Raw genomic sequence first — 23,270 nt, 5'->3', positions numbered from 1 at the left:
GCCAGCCCAGTGTTTCCACTTTCTCCTGATACCCAGGCTGCTTGAGGGAGGGGAGAACGTTGGGGTCTTTGAGGCCCACCCTGAGGATGAGGGAAGATGATAAAGAGTTGAGGTTATGTGTTTTAGTGGATTTGGAGGAAAGAGTGTGGGAGGGAGAACAGGGAGAACAGGCAGATGGCTGACACCTCATAAATTTCTCTGCTGCCTTCTAGTCTTTTCCCCCCTTCTCATGGAGCCTCCCATCCCTTCCTCTGAGCTCTTTTTCACCCACCAGCTACAGCCACCATGAGTCTCCACATCGTCTCCAGCATTGCTTTCCTTGTCCCATCAGCCTGAGCAGCTTTGAAGTGGTTAGGGTGTACCAAACTGCCCCAGTGTTTCAGATGGGGATTTGGTTTGGTTTTGTTCAGTTGAATGTGACTGAAAACGGAACTAAAAACCCCATACTGGCTTGGTTCCTCAATCTCAAGTACTGACTTGCATATTTTGGTTTCAGTTTTTACATCTAAATTAAAGCATAAAATGTATTCCCAGAAACCCACCTCTGACTCCATAGACAGTGCTGTCAGGGAAAGAGTTTGTGTGGTAGCTCACAAAGTTCACAAGTATTTCCATGGCATGCTGTAAGGCAGTCTGCAGAACCAAATGTCACTGTACTGCAAATGCTAATGCTGGGTCCTACTAAATGTCCTCTTTCTGGAGTAAGGTTTCCTAATTCAGTAAATGGAAAGTGGCAATGAAATTAATGGTGCAGGGCTTCAAACTAAATGCAGTCCAGAGCACAGTGCCTTCTTCTGTCTGCAGTATGCCAAGGTCAACTCTGAAACTCATTAGCAAATCATTTGACTTGGTATCTCTGAGGCTGAAGTTCCTTCTTTTTCTGTGCTTGAGGTATTGTAGATGAAGAATATTTGTGGAGTTCTTCAGGAGTAAACCCCAGATTTGTCATCTTGGATGTTTGCCATACACTTTGGTGTTTAATTTTTGGTTTTCATCTTGCCATAGGTTTTGTCTTTAAATGATGCATCAAGGGAGAGCACTCCTCTCCATGTTCTCATTATTTATCATCCCAATTAACTGGAGTTGCAGAGTGCATTGGAAATAAACTAAATGTGGTGTTTATCTGTATGTTCTCATGCAGGATCAGATTTTAGGGAAACAAATTCCAAACACTCAAGAAGGCCTTTGGAGCATAAACAACCAGAACTATCTCCTGCCAGATCTCCTCCAGCAAAGCCAAATTACAGACTCCTCTGTGAACCCGCCACAAGTGCCACTGACTTGCCAGGAACCTCAGAACAAACCTCTGACTAAGGTAAGAGATAAATTACAGATTGCCTGGATTGAGCTCCAGCCTTTTTAAGTTCCTCTATCCTGTCTCTTTTTACAATGAGTTTTTTCAGTACATCCCTTCTTTCTTTTAAAAGTTTTATCTGGGAGGAAGATAAGAAATCTTGAGCTGCCTTACAGATTTCATTGTTCCACTTATTTTCCCCCATCTCATTCTCTGCTCTCTTTCTTTCCTTGCTTTGATTTTTCTCCCCTTTTGCACAAGCTAGAGGACTCACACCTTCTGCTCCTTGCTGTGGCAGCATTCTGGTGTGCCTCTGCTCATTGTCCCTGGCTTTCTCCCACCCAAGCATCATGTGAGGGAGCACAGGCAGCCCCAGAGGGCTCTGACACTGCTGTGAGCATGGGCCTGTGGGGAGAGGGGTCACTTGAGGCAGGTAACAGCTCTGTCAGAGCAGCACAGAGTGTGTGCCCTGAGCACTGCCCACCTGAGGCAGCTCCTGTTTCTCATTGCAGAGCCCATGTGCTGAAAGCCCACCTGCCAAGAGCAGCACATCCTCCACAACATCCTTCACATCATTCATAGATCCGAGACTGCTGCCAATCACCCCTCCCACCAGTCCTGTAGGACCTTCCTGTAGTTCTCGTGAGTATGCTTTGCCTTTGCATTAAAATGTAAAATGTTCCTCCTGGCTTTTTGGGGGTTTTTTTTGTTGGTTTTTTTGTTTGTTTTTTGGGGTTTGATTTTTTTTTTTTTTTGGCAAGGGCTTATTGCTTAGAAATAAAAACTCTGAGTAGTCTTCTGAAACTGGAACTTCACATTACTGTGAATTTTCATTGTACTGCTTCAGCCCTTCTTTCAGATGTGGTTTGCTGTGCTCTGCTGCTGTGTTACCACCATGCTTTCTCAGGAATGCCTGAAGAATTTTCCAGATTTTTTTTTTTTTTTTTTGCTATACAAAGCTCTCAGGGTGTTCTCTCAGCCCTCTGGAGTTTCTTTTGTTCTACCATGAACAAGGTGGCTCAGATATGAGCTGTAACCAAACACTCACATTTTCCACAATTGTGTGTCTTTCATTCCAGCATCTAGTGCCAAACCTGAGCCTGTCAGGAGGGAAAATGCAAGGAAAGGCTCCGTTGTCAATGTCAATCCCACCAATATCCGCCCACAAAGTGACAGCCCAGAAATCCGTAAATACAAGAAGAAATTCAACTCCGAGGTCCTGTGTGCTGCTCTGTGGGGTAAGCTGGAGTCCTTGGGCAGATGTGTGGAGGGAAGGCACAGCAGGAGTGGCTGGCAGTGTCTGCTGGGCAGATTTCACAGTTGCACTGCTGCTCTCCTGGCAGAGAGTGCTGGAGTGGATCCCTGAGCTGATAGCTGTGTCACTTACATGGTCCTGCCTTCCCAGGGGTGAGGTGCCAAACACATGAAATACAGCTGCAAAGGATTTTGTGCATCAGAATGAGAAAATGTTTTGATCAAGCACCAAGTTTCTCCCAGGAAACCATGCTCTTGGGAGAGCCAAAAGTTGCAAATGCTTCAGCAGTTTTTGTGGCTCATGAGACTCATTTGAGCTGCACATGGGTACAGCTGATCACAGAGCCTTGACCCAGGGGAAATAATCCAAACATGAAGCCTTTTGCTTTCACGTGTGTTAGGTATTCCAAGGATCCAAAGGAGGTCAGGTCTTACCAAAGGCTTGTCTTGCTTAGTTCCTGCTGTCACTGCTTATTCTATTATTATGGAACATCACTGAACCATTGTTTAAACTTACATGCTTTTTACAGGGTCAGCTTCACATGGTGTAAAACCAAGATACAGGATCAGGTCACTCTCAGCAGCTGTTGACCTTGTCCCAGTCATGCATTACCCAAACTCTTGAGTTGTTTAAACTATCTTTCTGCTTCAAAAGAACAGATGTATTCTATGGGACCCACCCAGCCTTTTTCTCCTCGCTTTCTGAGCCTGGAATGGCAAGTGAATGAAGTAGATGGAATCTTATCCAAAGCAAATGTAGATTTCCAGTTTATAGCTTCACAGATTTTGCATAATGTGGGTTTGTAGGAATCCAAAATTTTAAATTAAGAATAGAGCTGTGTGGTAAGGTGTGTAATTAAATGTGCATTGAGGCTGAAGAGTACCAGGTACTTGTCAGAGTGGAGGAGGATGCTTGTTACAGCAGGATACCTTATGTTGTGTCTTTAGAATCTGCTGATTAGAAACATAGATGTCTTTCCAGCTAAACACAATTTCTGACATTCTCTGATGTCACTAACCCAATAGAGCCTTGTCTTCCTTAGCAGCAGTTGGATTTCAGATGGATTCACTCCTTAATTTGGCATTTGAAAGCATTTTACAAACCAGAGACTGTTTTCAAATAGACCCTGCATGTCCTTGTAACACAGTGCTTCTTCCCACAAGTTTGGTGTCCCCATTATTTGAATGTTGTATTTGGAAAAAGAGAGTTTGGGGGGAATTTTTTGGTTATTTTTATTTTTATTTTTGTTGTCGTCAATAGGGACCCTTGGAACCCTTAGTTGGGTCTCCTGTGTCACTAGTGTAATGGTGCTGAACTGGGATTTTTTCATTGGTCACAGGTACTTTCCAAGGTCACTTGAGAAGTTCACATTCACAGAATATTTTCCTTTTTGTTTAAATCAACATTGACTTCAGCAGAGCTACTAATCCTTCAAGTTCCATAGGTATACAGCTGTTCTGCTGAGTAAAAATTCTAATAGTGAGATCCTTTTTCTTCTGGGAAGTCATCCACAGAGCAACAGGGAAATTATCAGGTTCCATTAAGTGAGATTAAATAAAAATTGGTTCTCAAAACAATGAATACTCAGTGACCTCTGAATCATTAGGTGACTTATGCAGTATTTTTTTTTCACATATCGACAGGGGTAAATTTATTGGTGGGAACAGAGAATGGATTGTGGCTGCTGGACAGAAGTGGGCAAGGAAGAGTTTATACGCTGATTACGAGGAGACGGTTCCAGCAAATGGATGTTCTGGAAGGACTCAATGTGCTAATTACTATATCAGGTTGGTTCAGTGGCTAAAAGTATCTGACCCACGTTGGGGTTAGAGGCAATTAAAAAGAAGAATTAGGTTATAAACTAGGTTGGGGAATTTCCTCTTTCAGAAAATCACAGGACAGTTATTCTTGTTAATAGGAAAACTCTGCTGAATTTTTAACATTTATACTCCCATTCCAGAGAGGCTTTGGGACAATTCATTGCCTGGTTAATGTGTAAAATGGTTTGTGGGAAGTACAGAGTGTTTCATATTCCTTAAATGGGCTGATTCTCTGCAAGCTGTAGTTTGTCACTTTTCTGGTTTCTGTGATGGGTGAGCATCCATCTAAGTGCAGTTCTATTAACTTTATCATGATATAACCTCATCCTGTGTTCAACAAGAGGTATGAGCAGTAACATGAGAGGGATCTGTATTGTGTAAGCATCAATAACATTAAGTGGAGGTTTTCAACTTCTGCTGGGAAACAGTTTGGACTCTGGCCTTATTCCCCATGGCTGAGTGGCCTCAAAGGATGCACAATACATACCAAGGTCAGAGGTGTGGGTCCAATAGGGAGTAGCAGCTTGTCTCCAATCCAGACTCATCATGGTGGGCAGTGCCAACAGCTGATTGTCCCATACTGCCTGGTCCTGTTGTTGCTGGGACATGACATAGTCCTTCTCTTCAGAGTAATCTGTGGTCCCAGGGTGCTGTTGACCATAGGCTGCTTGTGAACTAATACAGCAAAAAGAGTGATTGAGATGAAGGATGACAAAATAATTCTCAAGTGTAAAGGCATCCAGATGTGAAATAGCTACTTTGAATGAAGATGGACAGTTAATTGGAACTACATCAATAGCTTATTCAAAGTGGCCATTGCAGGACATGCCTGTGTTCCAGGATAAACAGTTAGTGTGATGGTTTCTGATAACACTTGTGTCTGTAGAAAACTGTTCTTTGGCCTGAGGGAGGAATTTTAGTCAGGTGTGAAAATCTTGCATGAAGTTTGAGTCACAAGGGAAGTGCACATGTGCCCAGTGCCACAGAATTGGTCCTGTGCCAGTTCCCCCTGTGTGTCCCCATCATTCCTTTCATGCCCTTGCTATGTTCTCTCACCTTGGCAAGGCACAAGGACCCACTGTACTCAAGGTCACAAAACTCTAGCTTTTTGTAAGTGGGGGAGAGTTTCTACTTCAGGGAGTTAAAGTGTTCTGTCTCTTCTTGCAAATCCCAGGGAAGAAGAATAAGTTGAGGGTCTATTACTTGTCATGGTTGAGAAACAAAATTTTGCGCAACGATCCCGAGGTGGAGAAGCGGCAAGGCTGGGTGTCTGTGGGTGACCTGGAAGGCTGTGTGCACTACAAAGTCGGTAAGGATTTCCTGGTTTTCCTTAGAGATGCTTAATCATCCTTCTTTTGCATCTTGTGACAGCAGCGTTCTTCAGCTTTGTTTCAGGACTGTATTGGGTGAATATCTCATGAGTTCTTTCAAGACTCCCTCTTGTACATGGCAGGTGCCTTGCTCCCTGTCATTTCAGCAGCATCTCTTCTTGCAGCAGTTACCAGATGATGTTATGGCTGTTCCCTGTAATGGCTGGAAGGAGGGAGTGCCAGCCATGGTCTGTGCTCAGTCAGTGGTTCTGTTTTTCTGTAGTTACTTAGGATTTTAATTGAACTGATGTTTTCCCCCTCCTCATCTTCCCACTTGGCCCTGGGTAACTGCTAAGAAGTTGGACCTAGTTCAAGTACTAGTGAATCATATTTGTAGGATGACCTTATGTAAATCAGCTCATCCCTTTCTCTCATGAAAGACCCAAATATACCTTTGTTTAAACACCCTGGAAATGGTACCATCTTACTTTTCTTGGGCTCTCAGGCAGCTTTTTTCAAGGTTAATGTGAGGATTGTGATAATTTCTGTCATTTAACTGTGGGGGTGGATATATGGCACGTTTTGCTTTGGTGAAGGATGGTGTGAAAGTGGCACTTCCTCCGAAGTCAAAGCTATGATACAGAGGAGTGCAGGAAATGTGAGGTGGCTGCTTCTCATTAATACTTTGCTTGAAGGTTTTGCTTTTTGGCTTTAGAAGTGGCAGGGGTTAAACTCAAGGCAGAATATGAAACAGGTGTATGTCGTTACTTTAGCTGTGATTACAGCTAAGCACCCACATATTCCTCTTCAGTTGCTCATCCTTGGGTTTGGTGCATTTTTAAAAAACACAACAACAAAATACTTATCCTAAAATTAGGCAAACATTTTGGTAGGAGCTTCTGTGTTTACATATGACAAGCCACTCCTGCGTTTTTGACAGCACAGCTGCTGCTGTTTTTCTCTTGGAGAATCTTCATGTATCTTGACCTTTGGTTGTGCAGCTATTTTTCCAGGTAGAAAAGAAAACAAAGTACTGTTCTGCATTTTGGTGGAGTTTGCTGAGGTTTCTTGTTCTCTGCCTATGTGAGATAGAATCCTGTTTTCCATTGTGAAAACACAATGCACAAAGAAATCTTAATTTTCAATGCATGATTCTTCATTTATTCTCAATAGGCCCAGCATGACCTTAATTGTCTTGGAGAAATTGCTCATCTCTTAAATGCTTACTCATCTTAGAAAGATGGGAGTCCTTCATCCACACAGCACCTGGGGATTTAACCCACAGATGAGCAGTGACATGAAAATTCATCCTGCCAAGTCTGACAAAATTGTTTAGCCAACAACCACCAGTCCTCCAACAGTAGCTTATTCATAACCAGTAGTAGTGGAGTGTGTTCATACTTAAAAAATCAAGAGGTTGGTTTAGCTGTAGGGTCAAGACCTTTTACTCTGAATAGTGAGGGGTTTTTTCATCACCATATGACAAGGAATATATAAATGTTGGTAACAGTCATTTGACTTTACTGAAAATAAATGAATTGTAGGTTTCCAGTCAAGGTATTGTCACTGGTGATATTAAACATTGATGTCCAGAATGCATTAGTCTCCCATGCTGGATAATGTCTACCCCTACAAGTCATCCATTGAAATAATTTCATGTGATGAGATGGTCTTTGATTTAAGCATCTGCCTGGTACCTAAGGAATTTTTCTTCTTGTATTACAGTAAGATATGAGAGAATCAAATTCCTTGTAATTGCTTTGAAAAACTCAGTGGAGGTTTATGCTTGGGCTCCAAAGCCTTATCACAAATTCATGGCTTTTAAGGTAAGTGAAACATCACTTTGGTTCAGATGTGTCACTGTCTCTCACTGCCTCTCATCTGTGCTCTGCTTTTGTTTTTGTTGTTGTGTCTAACATTTATTCTAGCTAAAGATAAACTGAGTATTCTTTTAAAGAAAATGTAGTGCCTTTGATGTACTCTGGAGATGGCAAACATGAAACTGTCACAGTCATGAGTGTTAGATGTGAATAACTTGTTTCTCTCTACCCCAGCCAAACTCAGCAGGTGCTGTGCCAAAATGTGCATTTGAATTGACAAAGTTGATGTTGATTTCCCTCAAAAGGGGATGAAATTAAACACAGTGGTAGTCAGCCTACTTTTTGCCTAGTCCATTTCTAGAATCTTGATTCCTTTTACAAACCACAAATGAATTATCCAACTGTCCATGCAACTCAGTGGATGATGGATACTTAGCTCCTTAAATGTAACCTACTATTTTACCAAAATAGCTAACTTTTGAGTTTTGAGAATTTTTAGGATCCTAAATGTAGTTCTGCAAACCAACAGTTTTATTGTGCTACATACTACATTTTTCTTTTTTCCAGTCCTTTACCTCACTTCATCACAAACCACTGTCAGTTGACCTGACTGTTGAAAATGGGCAAAGACTAAAAGTCATATATGGCTCAGTGGTGGGATTTCATGCTATTGATGTGGACTCTGGATCTGTGTATGACTTGTACCTTCCAACACACGTAAGAGAATCCAAAAACCTACATTAATGCCTTTGTTCTTTGGGTTGTGTATTGATGATGATCAGGTTAAGAGTTGTACTATTTTTCAAAAGAATGATTAGTGGCAGGTAATGCAAACCACTTTTCATATAGTTTTATAACACTGAAGTCCAGTTTAAATGCTTTTATCACGTTTAGAATATCAATTTTAGTGGTTTAATGTCAGAAAGCCTATTGTATGGACAGTACTATTTTGAATTGATTTATCCTGGAAATTTAGGACTTAAACAGTCAAAGACACAATAATATCTACATGAATTTAGGTGACTTTTACAATCTGCCACTGTGCAGACATCAGAAACCAACTTCAGACTAAATAAATTTGCTGATCTTCTTGCCATTCAGTTGCTCATGAAACCACTCTGTAAATTCAGAAGAAGTTTTTACATTTTCCTTGGGACTTTCTTATTAGATTGTCAGTAAGTTAGCATGAAGATGTTGATTTCAGGGGTATGTGTACATTTTGCATTGTGTTTCTGTTTGAGGTGATGGAGAGCACTAAATGCTGCTTCAGGTCAAATTACAGCAAATTGCCCTGCAGAAGTAAATGGCTGGCATGGGGCTGTCCAATATGAAGTCTATGCTATGGTGTTAATATTTTTGGACTTTTGTTTGTTTGTCTATTTTTTAGCTATTCTTTTCAAAGCTGTGAGTCCCAAAAGCCAGAGAATCTTGGGGGCTTAGGTTCAGCAAACTGGCAGGTTCCAGACTGGCTCCAATCTGATGGGAGGCCCCTGGCAGAGAAACTTCTGTGCACACTTGAACCCTCCCTGAAGTCAACAGTGCTCCACAGGGGCTGGGGGTGCGATGGCCTCCTTGCATCCCCAGACCATGTGTCCCAAAGTTATGCTTGGCAGGTCTGAAGAAATCTCATCCTAGATCTGCATGTTGCAGCCTGTGCTGTGAATCCATCTATTTTTAACTTTTCTCCACTCTCAGCCCCTCATTTTCAACCCAAATGAAAACCCCCACTCCTGCTGTCTAAGCCACTTGATCACTCTGCTGCCCCTGCAAGCCACAGCCTCCAAGTTCTGTCAGAGCTGTGTTCCTGATGGACACAGTGTGTAACATTGGCTGTTAGATTTATAGGCTGCTCTTAATTGAAAAATGACTTCTAGCTGTTCTAACTGTTGAATCACCTGCTAAAGGCTTGTACTGTTTATTTCTGTGTTGGTTTTTTAAGGTACTTAGTATTTGTCTTGTTAGAGGATTTATTTAATCTGACAGTACCTTTGTTAGCTAGTCAGCTGTGTTGAATTCCCATCAGTTTGTAAATTGAAGCGTGGTACCCACGTGCCTTTCTGGAAGTGGGTTGCTGAGCAAGGTGAGCAGTGACTTGTCAAAAGGATCATTAGCATAATTGCCCAAGAGAAGAAAGGCAAAGAAAAAAGTGAACTTTCTTAGAGGCTTTACTTTTTCAATGGGCTGCAAATACAATTAGGTACCTGATGAGAGAGATTTCCCAGGTGACTGCCCTGAATATGTGGGGCACCTGAGACTGACTGCATTTGTGTGAGCTCTTCAGCCCCAAGTTAGCATGGACTAAAAATATATTTTCCTTTCAGAGTCTTAGACCTGAAATAAATCAGCTGCTACAGCAGCTCTATCTTTTTTGATACTCTATTATTTCCAAAGAGCTAGAACCGGATACTTACCTCCAGGAGCTTTGTGGTGGCACTAGCCCAGACTGTAACAGGCTGACTTGAGATACTCTTGCTTTCTGGTAGCCTCTTTTCCTGGTTGCCCAGCTCTTTCTGCATCTCTTACCTGCTGCGGTCGCTCATGCGGGTCCCGAGGCGGCGCATTAAAATTGCTCTGCGGCTCTGGATCCCCGTTCTAGTGTTACGGATAGTTCTTGCCGAGGCACGGAGTCAAGTGGGTGGCCTGAGTGTATTCAGTTGGGCAAGTACAGCTTCAGTGCTTCTTTTACTGTTCGTTGTGCCCTTACAGTGTGCATAAATGTCTGTGCTTGAGGGGAAAAAATAAAATACCTGTGTGTGGCTGGCCTGTGAGAATGATGTAAAGCTCCAGTCATATGCTTCCTATAAAAATATTAATTGTGGTGGTTTGATTTACTATGTAACATCCTGTTTTGAGTAGCGCTTTAAACAAGGAAGTGCTTGGCTGTCCTCTTTTTCTTTCAAAAATGCTTTCATGAAACCCCACCTTCATGGTTGTATACTTCACCTTTGGTTTTGGTTTTTTTTTTTGCTTGGGATATGTTGGCTTCTGGGAGAGATTCGTGTGAGTGAAATGCACTGTTCCTGTGGCATGCAGAGGTGTGCCCAACAGCTGTCAAATGGGCAGCTATTTGTAGTGAAAGATCTGGGAAGGGAAAGACAGAGTGAAAAGGTCCAGGGAACTTTTTACAGCAAGATAAATACAATTAAATTTGCAGGTTTTTAACTTGTGAGTGGGGAAAGGGAAATATCATGGAAAGTGAAAGCACTGATCTCCTGGAATGTGGAAGTTTCTGTCCTTCATCTTCTGAAAAAGTTGTGAATTCAAATTTATTTCACCTTTCTCCTATTTATATAAAACAAGTATTTTGTGAGGGACTAAGTAAATATTATTGTGTCTCAATGGCTCCATGGCTTCTTGAAACCAATTAACGCTGGTAAATTTAGTGTGAACTATTGAACACTGATTTATTTGCAAACCTGCTGTCATATTCAAAGGGGGGAGAAGGAGAGAAAGTCTGTTTCAGAGGCTTACTAGCAAACTATACAGCCTCTGAGAACAGGCATTTCTTTCACTTTCCATGAGCCATGAGCTAGTTCTTTTTATTGCTCTGCCAAGCTAGTTAGATCAATGTCATCACTGAAATTGCAGTCTGTGTTCTGATATAAATCTCAGTAAAATACGATTCCAGATCCAGGGGACGATCCGCCCCCATGCCATTATCATCCTCCCAAACACCAGTGGCATGGAGCTCCTGCTCACCTACGAAGATGAAGGCATCTACATTGATATATATGGACATTTCACAAAGGAGACTGTTCTACAGTGGGGAGAAATGCCAGCATCTGTAGGTATGTATGAAAAATTGCTCTCTATTAAATATAAGATGCTGCTGCACAAAGCCTGACTTCTTTATGAGGTTTGTATCTCTGTGAAAATGGTTGTATGGCACATAAAGCAGCTTCTGAGCAAAGCAGATGTGTAAAAGAGTAAACAGATTTATGGGTGTTTGTGTTAACACAGCCAATGATTGCAATAGGGGCTTCCCATTTGGACACAGTCTGTATTCTTGTCACACTGTTTATTGCATCACACATTGACTATACAGACAGACTTCACTGAGGATGCAGCTTACCACCAGTTTCCACAGGGAGAATGATGTGAATTACAGAGGGGAAGAAGTGTCTTGGTTGTTCATAGCTCACAGCGTTTTATGTAGAAATTCACAGCTACTGAGGGGTCAGTTACTGAAGAGATCTGTAACTGCTGTCAAATGGCCCCTTCATTTTAGCACTTTAAATTCACAGGGCTGCCAGCCCAGGGTATTTGTGATAAATTCTTAATCTCCCCATGCTTGCAGTTGGCTGTGTAGGAGGAGATTCTGCTTGTACTGCAGCCAGGACAGCTGTTTGTTTCACCTTTCCCATAGGGCTTCAGGCTAACAGTGGGGAAAATGAAGCACAACACAGGCAGATTTTTGAGTTTATTACTTGCTAATTTCTGTCTCATTCCTGTTCTTTATTTTAAAACAAACATTCCAACAAAACAAGCCCAAGACAATTAGACGCACAGAAGCCTGTTATTAGCTTGGAGAAAACTGGATAGCACAGTGAAAAATTAAGGATGTTCACCTTTTTCCTTTCACTTCTACCTGAGTAGTTTTAGGGAAAACCCATCTTTGGGATGTGGTACAAACCAAATCTGACTTCTGATTGAAATTATATTTCCACTAAAAATTAACCTAACCTCTAAATACACTACTCAAACTTCAGATAAGGTCTCTGTTAACTGTTATTTTCATAATTTTACCCCAAACTCCTATAAATTTTATTAATCCTTTGATATCCTTGGCTGCAGATAAAAACATTATAAGAGAAGTGTGAATAACCGTTATTTGAATGGCCCAGCTTAGGGGCAACTTAACAGTTTCTTAAAAGATCCTGTTTTCCTGGAATTTCTATGCCCATTTCAAACCTCCTGAAGTCTGTATGAGTATATCTCAATTTTCATTCTTTGTTGCAGAGACAGAGGGGTCTTGTGTTACCTTCAGGGTGCTCTCTAGTCATCCTTTGATCATTTCTTGATTTCTTTAAACAAGCATTTTGAAAGAAATGTTTGTAGTTGGTAGAGTATTTTGATAGAAAAAATTTAAAAGTTTGTATTATAATCGATGGATTTAGGGCAGAGAATCTAAATATATCTTACTCATAGTCTTAAACTGGGACCTCTGTGACCAATCTGTTAATAAGAAATCAGAGTGAGGAAGCTCAAATCCCATGGGAAATTAAAAAACTGTAGAAGTATTCTATGTTTAATCTGAAAGATGTACACATATGTAGGGCTAAATATAAATATAGCTGTAATATTTTCTATGAAACAGGTTTTAAAAAGGCATTAAGAAACATCAGGTTAATAAGATTTGGGAGCACTCTTGCCTGTTCGTGTGAGTAATGAATTATTTATAGTATGTAGCCATGAAGGGTTGACACAAATCTGGATATTCCCAGAGGAACTAGTAAAAGTCTTTATTTCCTTTTCTCTGTACATTTTAGAAGCTTATTCTGTAGAGAAACAGGGAGTGTAACCAAAAGGTGGTTAAATTACTGCCTCAATGCTCTACAGCATGCCAGCTGGAAGCACAGGATATTTTTATCTAAAGCTGCAGTGGAAAGTGGACTCAGAGTAACTATTCCCAAGGTGCTCGTGGTATAGGAGCTATTGTTCCAAAATAAGACAACTCTGAGGATCTGCTCTCAGTTCATCTCACATGAAACACCTCTAATAGCTCCCACATGGGAGGATTATCATGACTCAGTACTGACCTCTGAATTGATAGCCTGCTATCCTTCACAATTATCTCCATGTATAAATAAGTCATTATTATTGGACAACTGTGCAAATGGTGTAATGAGTGTAATGAGGCCATTTTCTTCTTTCACAGAAGAAATTTGGGAAATAATTTTTTGATTCTGCTACAAAACTGAATTTTTTTGCTACTTGTACTTAAACCTGCCATTGTCAGTTGCCAAGTTCTGGGTATATTGGCCAGACAGCAGAGCATCAGGGCTGAACTTGGTGTATCTGGTTTATTCAGTTCCTTTTTGAATACTGCCTGGAGGTCAGATCTCTTCAGAACACAGCAGAAGTGGCCCAGCAGATGACCTAGAGGTTGCAGCAGAGACTAATGAAGTGGTTCCTGGGAGCTGCAAGGAAGCTATCAAATTGAAATCTGCCAAAGGCACTGATACAGACACAGCACAGTGGCAGCTGAAGTGTAGATTTCATCTAGTGGAAAAGATCAGGAGACTTATTAGTTCTTTGTTGCTAGACCTATATGACCCATACTAAACAGAGTAACCACAGAACAGTTTCATGCTGTTTATACACATGCACCTGCCTTGCTTCCCACCCCCAGAACCACAGGCTGTCTCTGTGTCTATTGTGTTCAAAAGCAAACTTTGAAAAGGTTAATGTGATATCAGTTGGCACAAAAAATAACAAAAGTTTGAGTCTTGTATCATTTTGATGTTCTTTATGTGTGGTCTGGGCTTACTTTTCAGATCCTGTAGACTGCATGGGTGCTGCCCTGGGCTCATGCTGCTGCTGCTGCACTGTTCACAAATGTTAATGATACTTTCTTCACAGCCTACAGCAATGGTGCCCTGTTGTACAGCCTGAAGCATGAAGAAAAGATTGTAAAATATATTCATTTCATGGCTTTGAGTTTTAGAAAATACTACTCCTCTTTTGCCCCTCACCCTTGGTTACTCACTGTTGCTTTGCTTTTAAAACAGTTCATTTATTCTTCTTTACTCATGACTGGAATACTGGGAAAGAATTATCTTGCTCTCAGCACTAGTGGCAGGGAAGCCTTCAGTGTGCACAAAGAATAACTGAAAGTCTTCTGAACAGATTTAGGGGAAATTTATATAGACTCTGAGGAAGCTAAAATCACAACACTGTAACCAAACCATATGTGTTTCCAAGGAGGTATGATTTTCATACATTTGTTCTAACAACAATTATGAAGCAAGGATTCCAAGTTAATGTTAAATCAACCCTGCTAGAAGTATATAAAGTCATGTGTGCATATTGCCTTTATTTTCTGCTGTCCTTCTCAAGCAGGATTGCAGGCTGTTGTTTCCAGGATCAGTCTGTACTGAAAGTTCAATTTTTAAACAAAAACCTAAATCAACATGGAAGGTTTTAGGAAGCAGACCTTGCTCACACTAATAATGTAGGGCAGATATACACTGTCCAATGAAGCTAAAAGCCAGTCCAGTGCACACATTCCTTCTACATCATTTTAGAGCAACAGAATTCTCAGACTAATGCAGTAACACTTGATAGTTGAGCAAGAACAATTTCTGAGTATTGACTACCAATAGAGCATAACTAATGTGATTTTACCTTGGAAACCCATACAAGTACCAGTCAGAGGGCTTTCACTGAAACTGTGCCTAATTTGAAATCTGTGGTCTTAACTCCTTCATCACTATTCTACTTTCTTATTGCCAGATTTAATGGGAATGTTGTACTAAGCTTCCACAGTGCTAGAATATATTGTTTTGGTTTTGTAAATATTGCATATAACCAGGCATGGGAAGACACCAAATTAATAATGCCATGGTCTCAGATTCTGAAGTATTCAGGTTTCAGACTAAGCTGAACTCCACAGTAAATACAAACCCTGCTTCCTAATAGGAACAGAGTACAGTGGGTACAGAGAAGACAGTCAAGACTTTTCTTGAATATGAACAGTTAAAGGATGAGAGGCAAAGATGGGCACAAGTTGTACCAAGATATTAGGAAGAAATGTTCAGCCTTGAAAGTAGTGATGCATTGCAGCAGGGTCTTGGAAAGGTTGTGAAATATCCATCAAACCATATCTGTACAAGGTCCTGAGTAACCTTGTCTATTTTGGCCCCACTTTGGGGTGAGGGGGGCAGTGGTTAACAAGATGCCCTTCAGAGTTTTCCTCCAAGCTTTTGTAAGTCTAAGATATACAGTAGTAGTTAAGGTTTATGTCTAGAGTTCAAAATAAGTCTGAGAGACAAAATGAAATTTAGTTACTATTCCTAAGGCTTTTTTTGTGCAAACTTAATCAGTTCCATAATTAACATAAATGAGGCAAGAAACAGTCTTTCAGCTGTTAAACAGTACTTTTTTTTTTTTTTTTTTTTTTTGTTTTTTTTTTTTTTGTTTTTGTCCTATAGCTTACCTCCTTCAGTCCAATCAGGTCATGGGCTGGGGAGAAAAAGCGATTGAACTACGCTCTGTGGAAACAGGAAATCTGGAAGGAGTATTTATGCACAAGAAAGCACAGAAGCTAAAATTTCTATGTGAAAGAAATGATAAGGTACAGAGATGACTACAGTGTGGCGACTTAGCAAAAATGAGTAATAGCTTACTATGACACACCAGTTAATTCTGGTAACTTTGTTACTGGTTATTTGCTACCTTGGTATAAGTTCCCTCTTCAAAGCCAGTGTAGTCAGTGGTCCCACAAAGCACCCATTATGGATATTCATTAGGGATGCTGCACACATTCCCACCCCCAGCTGTTAGAACTCCCTATTCCACCCAGCCTTCACTGCTATCAGTGCAGACAAATGCAGGCATTGTGAACTGCACAGCACCACAGGTGTAGTGGGGAGGGTTAGTGAGGGAGCCCCGAAAATTCCCAGCTACAGGACAGCCTCTCCTGAACTACTGAAATTACAGGAGTTAGAGCAGTCATCATGGGAAAAAACCCCAACACTCCTCATTGCAGACACCAGGGTATGGATAATCAGGTATGACTTCTTGCATATAGCAATTTTGGTAAATGCTCTCTGAAATCTGTTTAGTCCCACTGTCATATTTAGAAAATTGAAATCCTAAAACCTTAGATTAATTATTTTTAAATTTTCTCCTATATATTTTCAAATAGGGAAAGAAATACATTTTAAAAAATGCAGTTGTACTACATGTACAGTTTCACTGTAAAAAGTTTCTCGTGGGATTAAAATTCAATTGTGATATATGTGTATCCTTGTATTTGGGACTGTGGCATTCTATCACCTTTCTTATATGAGTAAAAATATTTTCATAAATATAAACTGACAGTAGCATCTTTTGTTTTCTTCCTTTTTTTTCCCTTTCAAGGTGTTCTTTGCATCTGTACAGTCAGGAGGCAGCAGTCAAATATACTTCATGACTCTTGGTCAAAATGTACTATTCAACTGGTAAAGCACATCAAAATGAAGACAATGAAAAATTCCTTGTAGGTAGCAGTGTAAAATTCTCAGAGGTAATATACACAAATTTGCACTTCTTACCTACAAAAATGTTGTCATTATTGACTTATTAAAATTCATATTCTTTCAGTCTGGAAAGAATTCCATTTTCCTGTTGAAGTATTGCAAACATGTTTAGTTTGTCTTTCAAAGTATGTTGCAAACAAAGATTGTATTAGGAGACTTTAGTGAAGAATGTAGCCAATGTAAGAAGCTCCTGTACTCTGAAAAATGGACAGTTACACTTTCACAGGTGATGTAATGTTGGTATCTTGAACTGAAGTCACTTTTTATGGACAGTGACAGCTGTAGGTAGATACAAAAGCACAGTTGGAATCTATTCTGAATTGGGTTTGGACTCCTTTTGCAGTTTAAGCAAGCTGTTACTGTCACCAAGATGAACTTGAATGACTTGTCCAAGCCTTACAACAGGGAAGGAGTAAAAGGGTTTGTGGTGGGTCCCAGCCAGACCAGAAGGCTTGAGGGATCCTCCTTGGACCTTGAGGGATCATCCCCTGTGCTGGGTGGACAGATGTGTTTCAGTAAAGAGTTGTAAAAATAGTTAATTCTGAACATGTGCCCCAGCTGGGAGATTTCTACCAATGCAGGGAGGGACAGACTTTGTGTTTCTCTCAGGGCTGGATGCCTGAGCCCATAGACACAGTTACTGTAGGATGTATTTGTAAAAACTGTTTAAATACTCAGTCAAAATCATAGATGCATAAAGCATTATGAAACAGAACCTGTAACTTTCATTCACAGCTGGGACCCACACTTATATGAATTGATTTAAAGGCACTACCCATGCATATAAAGAAGGGCACAAGAGCAGGCACTTTCTTTTCTTCCTTCTTGCTCTTTCACATGAAGTCTTTGTGTATTTGTATGTAAATATAATCTTTCCACAACAGATATTAAGATTAACAAATGTATTCTTAATATAGCTATGAAAATATCCAAAGAGTTAATCTATTATAAATAGAAAATATAAATAATTCCAGGTGCTTTCTATGCTAATTATACCTAAATAAAGCTGCATCTTCTAGTGTTATTGGTGCCAGTGTTTCTGCATAAACTCTGTTCTCAGGGGCTTATAAATTGGCCATAAAACTATAGAGATATAATATATACATATATATATATATGTACACACTATATACAATCATATACTATGATTCAATTTTAGGGTTTAATGTAATCTTTATGTAGCTGATTTTTGGATGTGCTTTGAAAATGTAGAGCATCAAATGAGCATCAAAAAGAGCTCATTCCAGACATGATACAGCAGGGCTAATGCTGTGGGCAAAAGTGAAATCACTAGTTCCAGTGCTTGAAAATAGGTGTTTTTACTTGAAATATTTGATACTGAAGGGTGCAGGAAAAGCGTGTTGGAATATCTGTTTGTCTACCTCAAGGATGATGGTTCTGTGTTGATAAGAGGCAGAAAGAGTTGTTGGAGCTGGCAGCTGTGCTGTCCAGTGTGTCAGTCTGGGTGCTGGCAGTGACTGACAGGTGCTCAGAACTGTGTCCCTGTGCTGTCCCAGCAGGGATTCAAACCAGGGGCTGTTCACCCTTCCCCCTGTTCCCTGGGCTGGCACCTCCCTGCTGCAGGCAGGTCAGAGGTGCCTGCACTGTTGTTCTTATGTTTTTGGCTATGTGGAGGATTGCACTTTCCAAAGTTACTAACCTAGCACTTTTCACAGGCACTAGCTTATCTCAAAACCTACAGTGCTTTTTAATGAAGAATTTTCCTTTTAAATGTTTAACTAACAGAAAAATAAGCCTGAAGCCATACTAAAAAAATACATTTAAATACTCAAAATGGTTCTTAATGTATGTGAGTGATTAGCTTGTGCAGACTTGAAACCTGAATGGAAACTGCTTGAGCAGAGCTGTGTGACAACAGGAGCTCTGTTGTAGTAATGTTCCTGCCTGTTGCCAGGGCCAGGGCTGGGGCACATGAGCAAAGCCTGGCTTGGCTTCCCGTGCTGCTGAACATTTGGGCTGGTTGCATTGGACTTATAGAGTAAACAAACAACATGGGGGGAAAAAAGCCACCAACAAAACCAAACAAGTCCAAATCTATAACAGAATCAGAGATGAAAGTTACAATTACTGGCAAAAGTAAGTTGGAGACAATCAATTTATAAGCAACTTACTTACTTTTGACTTTCAAGTCTAAGAGAATGAAGGAAGAGCAGCTTTCATTTTGCACACAATAGGTGTGCAGAACTTGCAGAGCTGCTCGTGCTGTAAGCAATCAGTGATCCAGGCTGCCCTGTAGTATTTTGAAAATGTGTTTATCTCAGCAGCCTCTGCACTACAGAGGATGCATGGGATTTGTGTCTCCCCTGTTCTGGTGTCAACAGGTAGGAGGCTGATATTTTCCTGATGCTAGGGACTAGTTAAAAAGAATTTAGCAAAGAACAGTGGGAATTTATAACAAGTCATATGAACAGATTAAAGAAGTAAATGTGATCAAGCTTAAGTTTACTGTAGCAGAAAATTACAACAACAATACATTGACACACTGTGAAAAAGTTTGTGTTAAAAGGGAAAAAACCCAAACAACCACAAGTTCAAGAGAGGGAATATGCACCATTTCATTGGGATCATAATTCATTCTGTTTCCCTCTGTTAGCTTTCTTCTTTCCAGCTCCAGTTCAAGGCAGTGAGTTGGATTTTCATCTTCTGTTCACTGTAAAAAAAACATAAACTTTCTATGTGTAATTATGGAAAGCAGGAGGCACTTAGAGGTGAATGCCACAAAGAGAAACCTGTGGCATTGTCCCTCTATCAAGAGATAGTCAGAAAGGCTGAAGATGAGAAAGAGCTCAGAGATGTTGAGAAGAGTAACAGAAGAAAGAGGAAGTGACTGAAGAGGAGGGAAAAGCTGAAGAAAAGAAACACAAGTAGCCAAAGGTAAGGGAGTGGATGTCTGGCACAGCATATTGCTGTAGGAGGAATACAAAAGGTTAAAAGATGTTAAGGAAAAGAAAGTAGCCAAAGAAATGGAAAGGTGTCTGAAGTGACTGGGGGGCACTGAATGAGGGAGTATTTTGAATAACTGTTCAGCTCAAAGCAAAAGGACAAAGGCCAGAAGAAAAAAATGTAAAAATCCAGTAACCAAGATTACCCAGACATAATTCTAACTATGCAAAATGTATATCAAATTTGTAATTTCATTTATGAGGTGTTTCACTAGCTGTACCCTTTCACTAACTTTTAAAACCAAGGACTAAACTGCTTAATGTGTTTTCTTAGTGATGTCACTTTGACATGAAAAAATGCTACAGGGGCAGAATGTTAAGGATCCATGTCATCAACCCTTTGGTACAGGCAGTCTCCTAATGACAGGTGGTGCTCATAATGTTGCATTTGCCACACAAGATTGTGCTGATGCTGCAGCAATGTAGAACTGTGTGTATGTGCCTGCTTTCATTCTAGGCATGGTGAACTCTCTTTTGCAGCCTGAAGCTTGGCACATGACTCTAAAACCTGGGAACCATGCAAGTTATGTACTGTACACTATGTATTGTTCTCTAATGTGGAAATTGTACAATTGAAACAGCAATAAAAATACTCTGAAAAATCAAAACTAGTATCACACTTGTAATGATTCTGTTATATTGACATCAGCTGTTGTAAAAATTGTAGAAACCTTTGTTATTGTTTTCCAAATCCAGTCACCATCCTTAGGGAAACATCCATTTCTGCCTGTAGGGACAAAACAAATATATATCCTTGTCTGGATAAAGATGTCCAAGTGACAGTGTGAGAGTTCAGAGTGGACAGAGTGCACCTGAGGGTGACAGCCAGTGCTGTGCTGAGTGTGCTGCTAATGAGCTTCTCTGCACTTTTGTGTGTCTGCTCTTCTCTTCACACACACACCCTGTGGCTCAGGGCACGGGAACTACAGCAAAGTGACAGCTTGCAGCCATTGATGCTACAAGAAGTGGCTTTTGTGCACATCAGCCTGAGTGCCAGGTTAGCCCAAGTCACTTCTTCTCAGGTAAGCTCACACAGTCTTTATTGCCACTGGCATTGTTTCTCCAAAGGCCACCATAAAAGCTGGGTTACAAGTTCAGTTCCAGGGTTAAACTGCTGTATTTAAGTTAAATGAAGCATAAGCAAACCTGCAGTCTGTAGGAAAGACTTCTGTAGATTTTAAAACCTGTGCAGTAAGTCAAAGTTCCACACATCAAAAGTGTAAGAAATTTTCCTGCTGATAACTCACAACTTTCTTAAACTGCCTTTCAAAGTGCAGACAGCTGATTAAACGGCAAGGGTATGTCAGCTGGGTAATCACCCAAAATGTTCTTTTAGCATTACTTAACCACTTCTGTTATTTCCTAAGAAGATTTAACAAAAGCACCTAGGAAATAATGGTGAAATGCATCAGAAAAACTTTTCTTTTTTTGTCGTCAAAACACTTTGTGGTGAACAACTTTTACAGTAAGCTTTATGATCTTGCACACCAGCTTTTTTTTTTTAATCTAGAGCATCACCTTTTATTCTTTTGTGCCTTTCATTTCTCCAATGTATTTTAATTAAATAAAATATTAAATTAAAATATTTAACAGAATGTAATAGCATCCTCCTGTTCAGCATAGCTCATTCCTCACTGTCACTGCTGTAAAGGCTAACTACTCTTAAGGTGTGTTGTATATAAAACCCAAGATATTTGACTGCTAAATGTCTCTGAGAATTTGAGACTATTGATTGACATGGGGTGAACACAAGTACTGTTTAGCACACTTGGTTGTAGGCATATAAAAATCATATTGTCTTCAATGAGCTGCTTACACACCCTGATGAAGCAGGCTCAGCACAACACAAAGCCCTCAGTTCTTGTGATGTGGTACAGCCATCTGCTGATGGCTCCTCTCCAGGCATTACTGATTCATTCTCTGAGTGTTTCTCAACTTCCAGTTTCTAATCCAGTCATATCAGTCCCACTGTTCTGTTATGCTAGGGAAATTACATCTAGATGAACTCACAGCATAACCAGTCTTTAAAACTTGTTGACACACTGACAGCAAGAGATTTAGCCTTGTTCCAGTTTTGAAATTGGTGTGTTAGCTGGACCTCTGCTGGTGAGAAAGAAGGCAGCAGGAGCAAGTTCCTAAGAGAAGGAGCAATCTTATATCTGAACCTGCAATGCATACAGATTTATCCAGTATAAAGTATTAACTCTGCTATCAGTCCATTACCACTCCACAAAAGCTTCAGCTTCAATGAATAAAACTCCAGTGACCCACAATAAAAAATGGCAACAAATGCACGTGTAACAATAACCTGTGTAAGAATAAGTTTCTTCTGCAATTCCCATCATGAGCACAGACAAAAGTGGAGATAAGCTGGGGGCATTCCAGAGATTTCATCATTATACCCACATGTTATTTAATAACTAAAAAAAAATGTACACCATAGATATCCATTGTGTGTGATGTGAAATCACATCCTGTGCAAGATCATTTGTTCATTTTTGTAATCTGTAAATGCCATTTTATCAGTTCACACAAGTCATGTGTTTACTGGGGAAGAAAGACACACTGTGGAAGTTTTACCCAATACTTAGCTTCAACATAACACAAATGACTGATTTGTTTTAAACTTTCTCACTGAGGAATGCACTGTGATTATCATAAAATCCATAGTGTCATATCATTCCTAGGGAATTTTAAAGGCCAGCAAAAGCTTGTGCTTTATACCCCTTTGTCTAGTTTTTTCAGTCTATTTTAAATGATTCAGGTGACAGGTTTTCCAATTTCCCCACGGCAAATGCTCCACAGTAACAAAGGCAGTAGACCAAGGATACAGCTGTGCTCAGGCTGGAGGAACTGCTCTGGCCCAGCACCTGAGCCAGCTCTGCCTAAGCTGCAGCCACACTTCTGGATTTCCAGACTATCTGGACCAGTGACAGTATTAAAGACTGGAAGTTGCAACTCTTCCTGGCCTTTTTTTCCACCCCTCTCCTCACTCTGTCCTGCTGGAATGGCTGGGGTGGGCAGGGATCTCTGGAGAACATCAAGGCAGGGCCATGCAGAGCAGGATCTCATCCAGACAGCTTCTGAATATCTCCAGAGGAGACTCCACAACCTCTCTGGGCAGCCTGTTCCAGTTCCAGCTGATTTACCTGCCTAGGGTTAGTGTTTTTAAAGCAGAAAGCCATGAGGTCCAAGCACACTGCAGCTGCTTCTGCCCTCAAAAGAAAATTTTCCTCCTATTCAGAAGGAACTCTTTGTGTCTTAGTTTGTGCCTGTTGCCCCTTATCCTGTCACTGGGCACCACTTGTTCCCATTCTCTTGAAACCTGTTTTTCTGATATTTGTGGGCATTGATTAAATCCCCTCTCAATCTTGTAATTCTCTGGTTTCAACATGCTCAACTCCCTCCACCTTTCCTCATAAGAGGTGCTTCCTCCACTAGAAAAAAAAATACAGGCACTGATAAAATATCAAAGTTCTTGATCTCGGTAAGCTTTCACAGGACTACTTATGAGATCAATGAAAGTGTCCCAATGGCAGGGGATTTGGAACCAGATGGTCTTTAAG

General features: G+C 40.5%; 1 protein-coding gene across 1 annotated transcript in view; it reads left to right on the top strand.

Annotated features, from left to right (window-relative positions):
* NRK (Nik related kinase) overlaps positions 1-20,312 on the top strand; it is an 87,659-nt gene extending 67,347 nt beyond the window's left edge. Inside the window, exons 22-31 of the mRNA XM_059482659.1 lie at positions 1,142-1,315; positions 1,807-1,936; positions 2,374-2,532; positions 4,193-4,336; positions 5,544-5,678; positions 7,405-7,505; positions 8,067-8,216; positions 11,128-11,287; positions 15,653-15,795; positions 16,584-20,312. Coding sequence (XP_059338642.1) covers positions 1,142-1,315; positions 1,807-1,936; positions 2,374-2,532; positions 4,193-4,336; positions 5,544-5,678; positions 7,405-7,505; positions 8,067-8,216; positions 11,128-11,287; positions 15,653-15,795; positions 16,584-16,667 — 1,380 coding nt within the window. The 3' untranslated portion in view covers positions 16,668-20,312. The remainder of the gene's footprint in view (positions 1-1,141; positions 1,316-1,806; positions 1,937-2,373; positions 2,533-4,192; positions 4,337-5,543; positions 5,679-7,404; positions 7,506-8,066; positions 8,217-11,127; positions 11,288-15,652; positions 15,796-16,583) is intronic.
* Positions 20,313-23,270: the final 2,958 nt, after the last annotated feature.

This window comes from Ammospiza nelsoni, chromosome 15, assembly GCF_027579445.1.
Source record: "Ammospiza nelsoni isolate bAmmNel1 chromosome 15, bAmmNel1.pri, whole genome shotgun sequence".
NCBI classification, from domain to species: domain Eukaryota; kingdom Metazoa; phylum Chordata; class Aves; order Passeriformes; family Passerellidae; genus Ammospiza; species Ammospiza nelsoni.
Note: the sequence above shows the minus strand (reverse complement) of the source record. Positions and strands in the feature narration are given on the sequence as shown.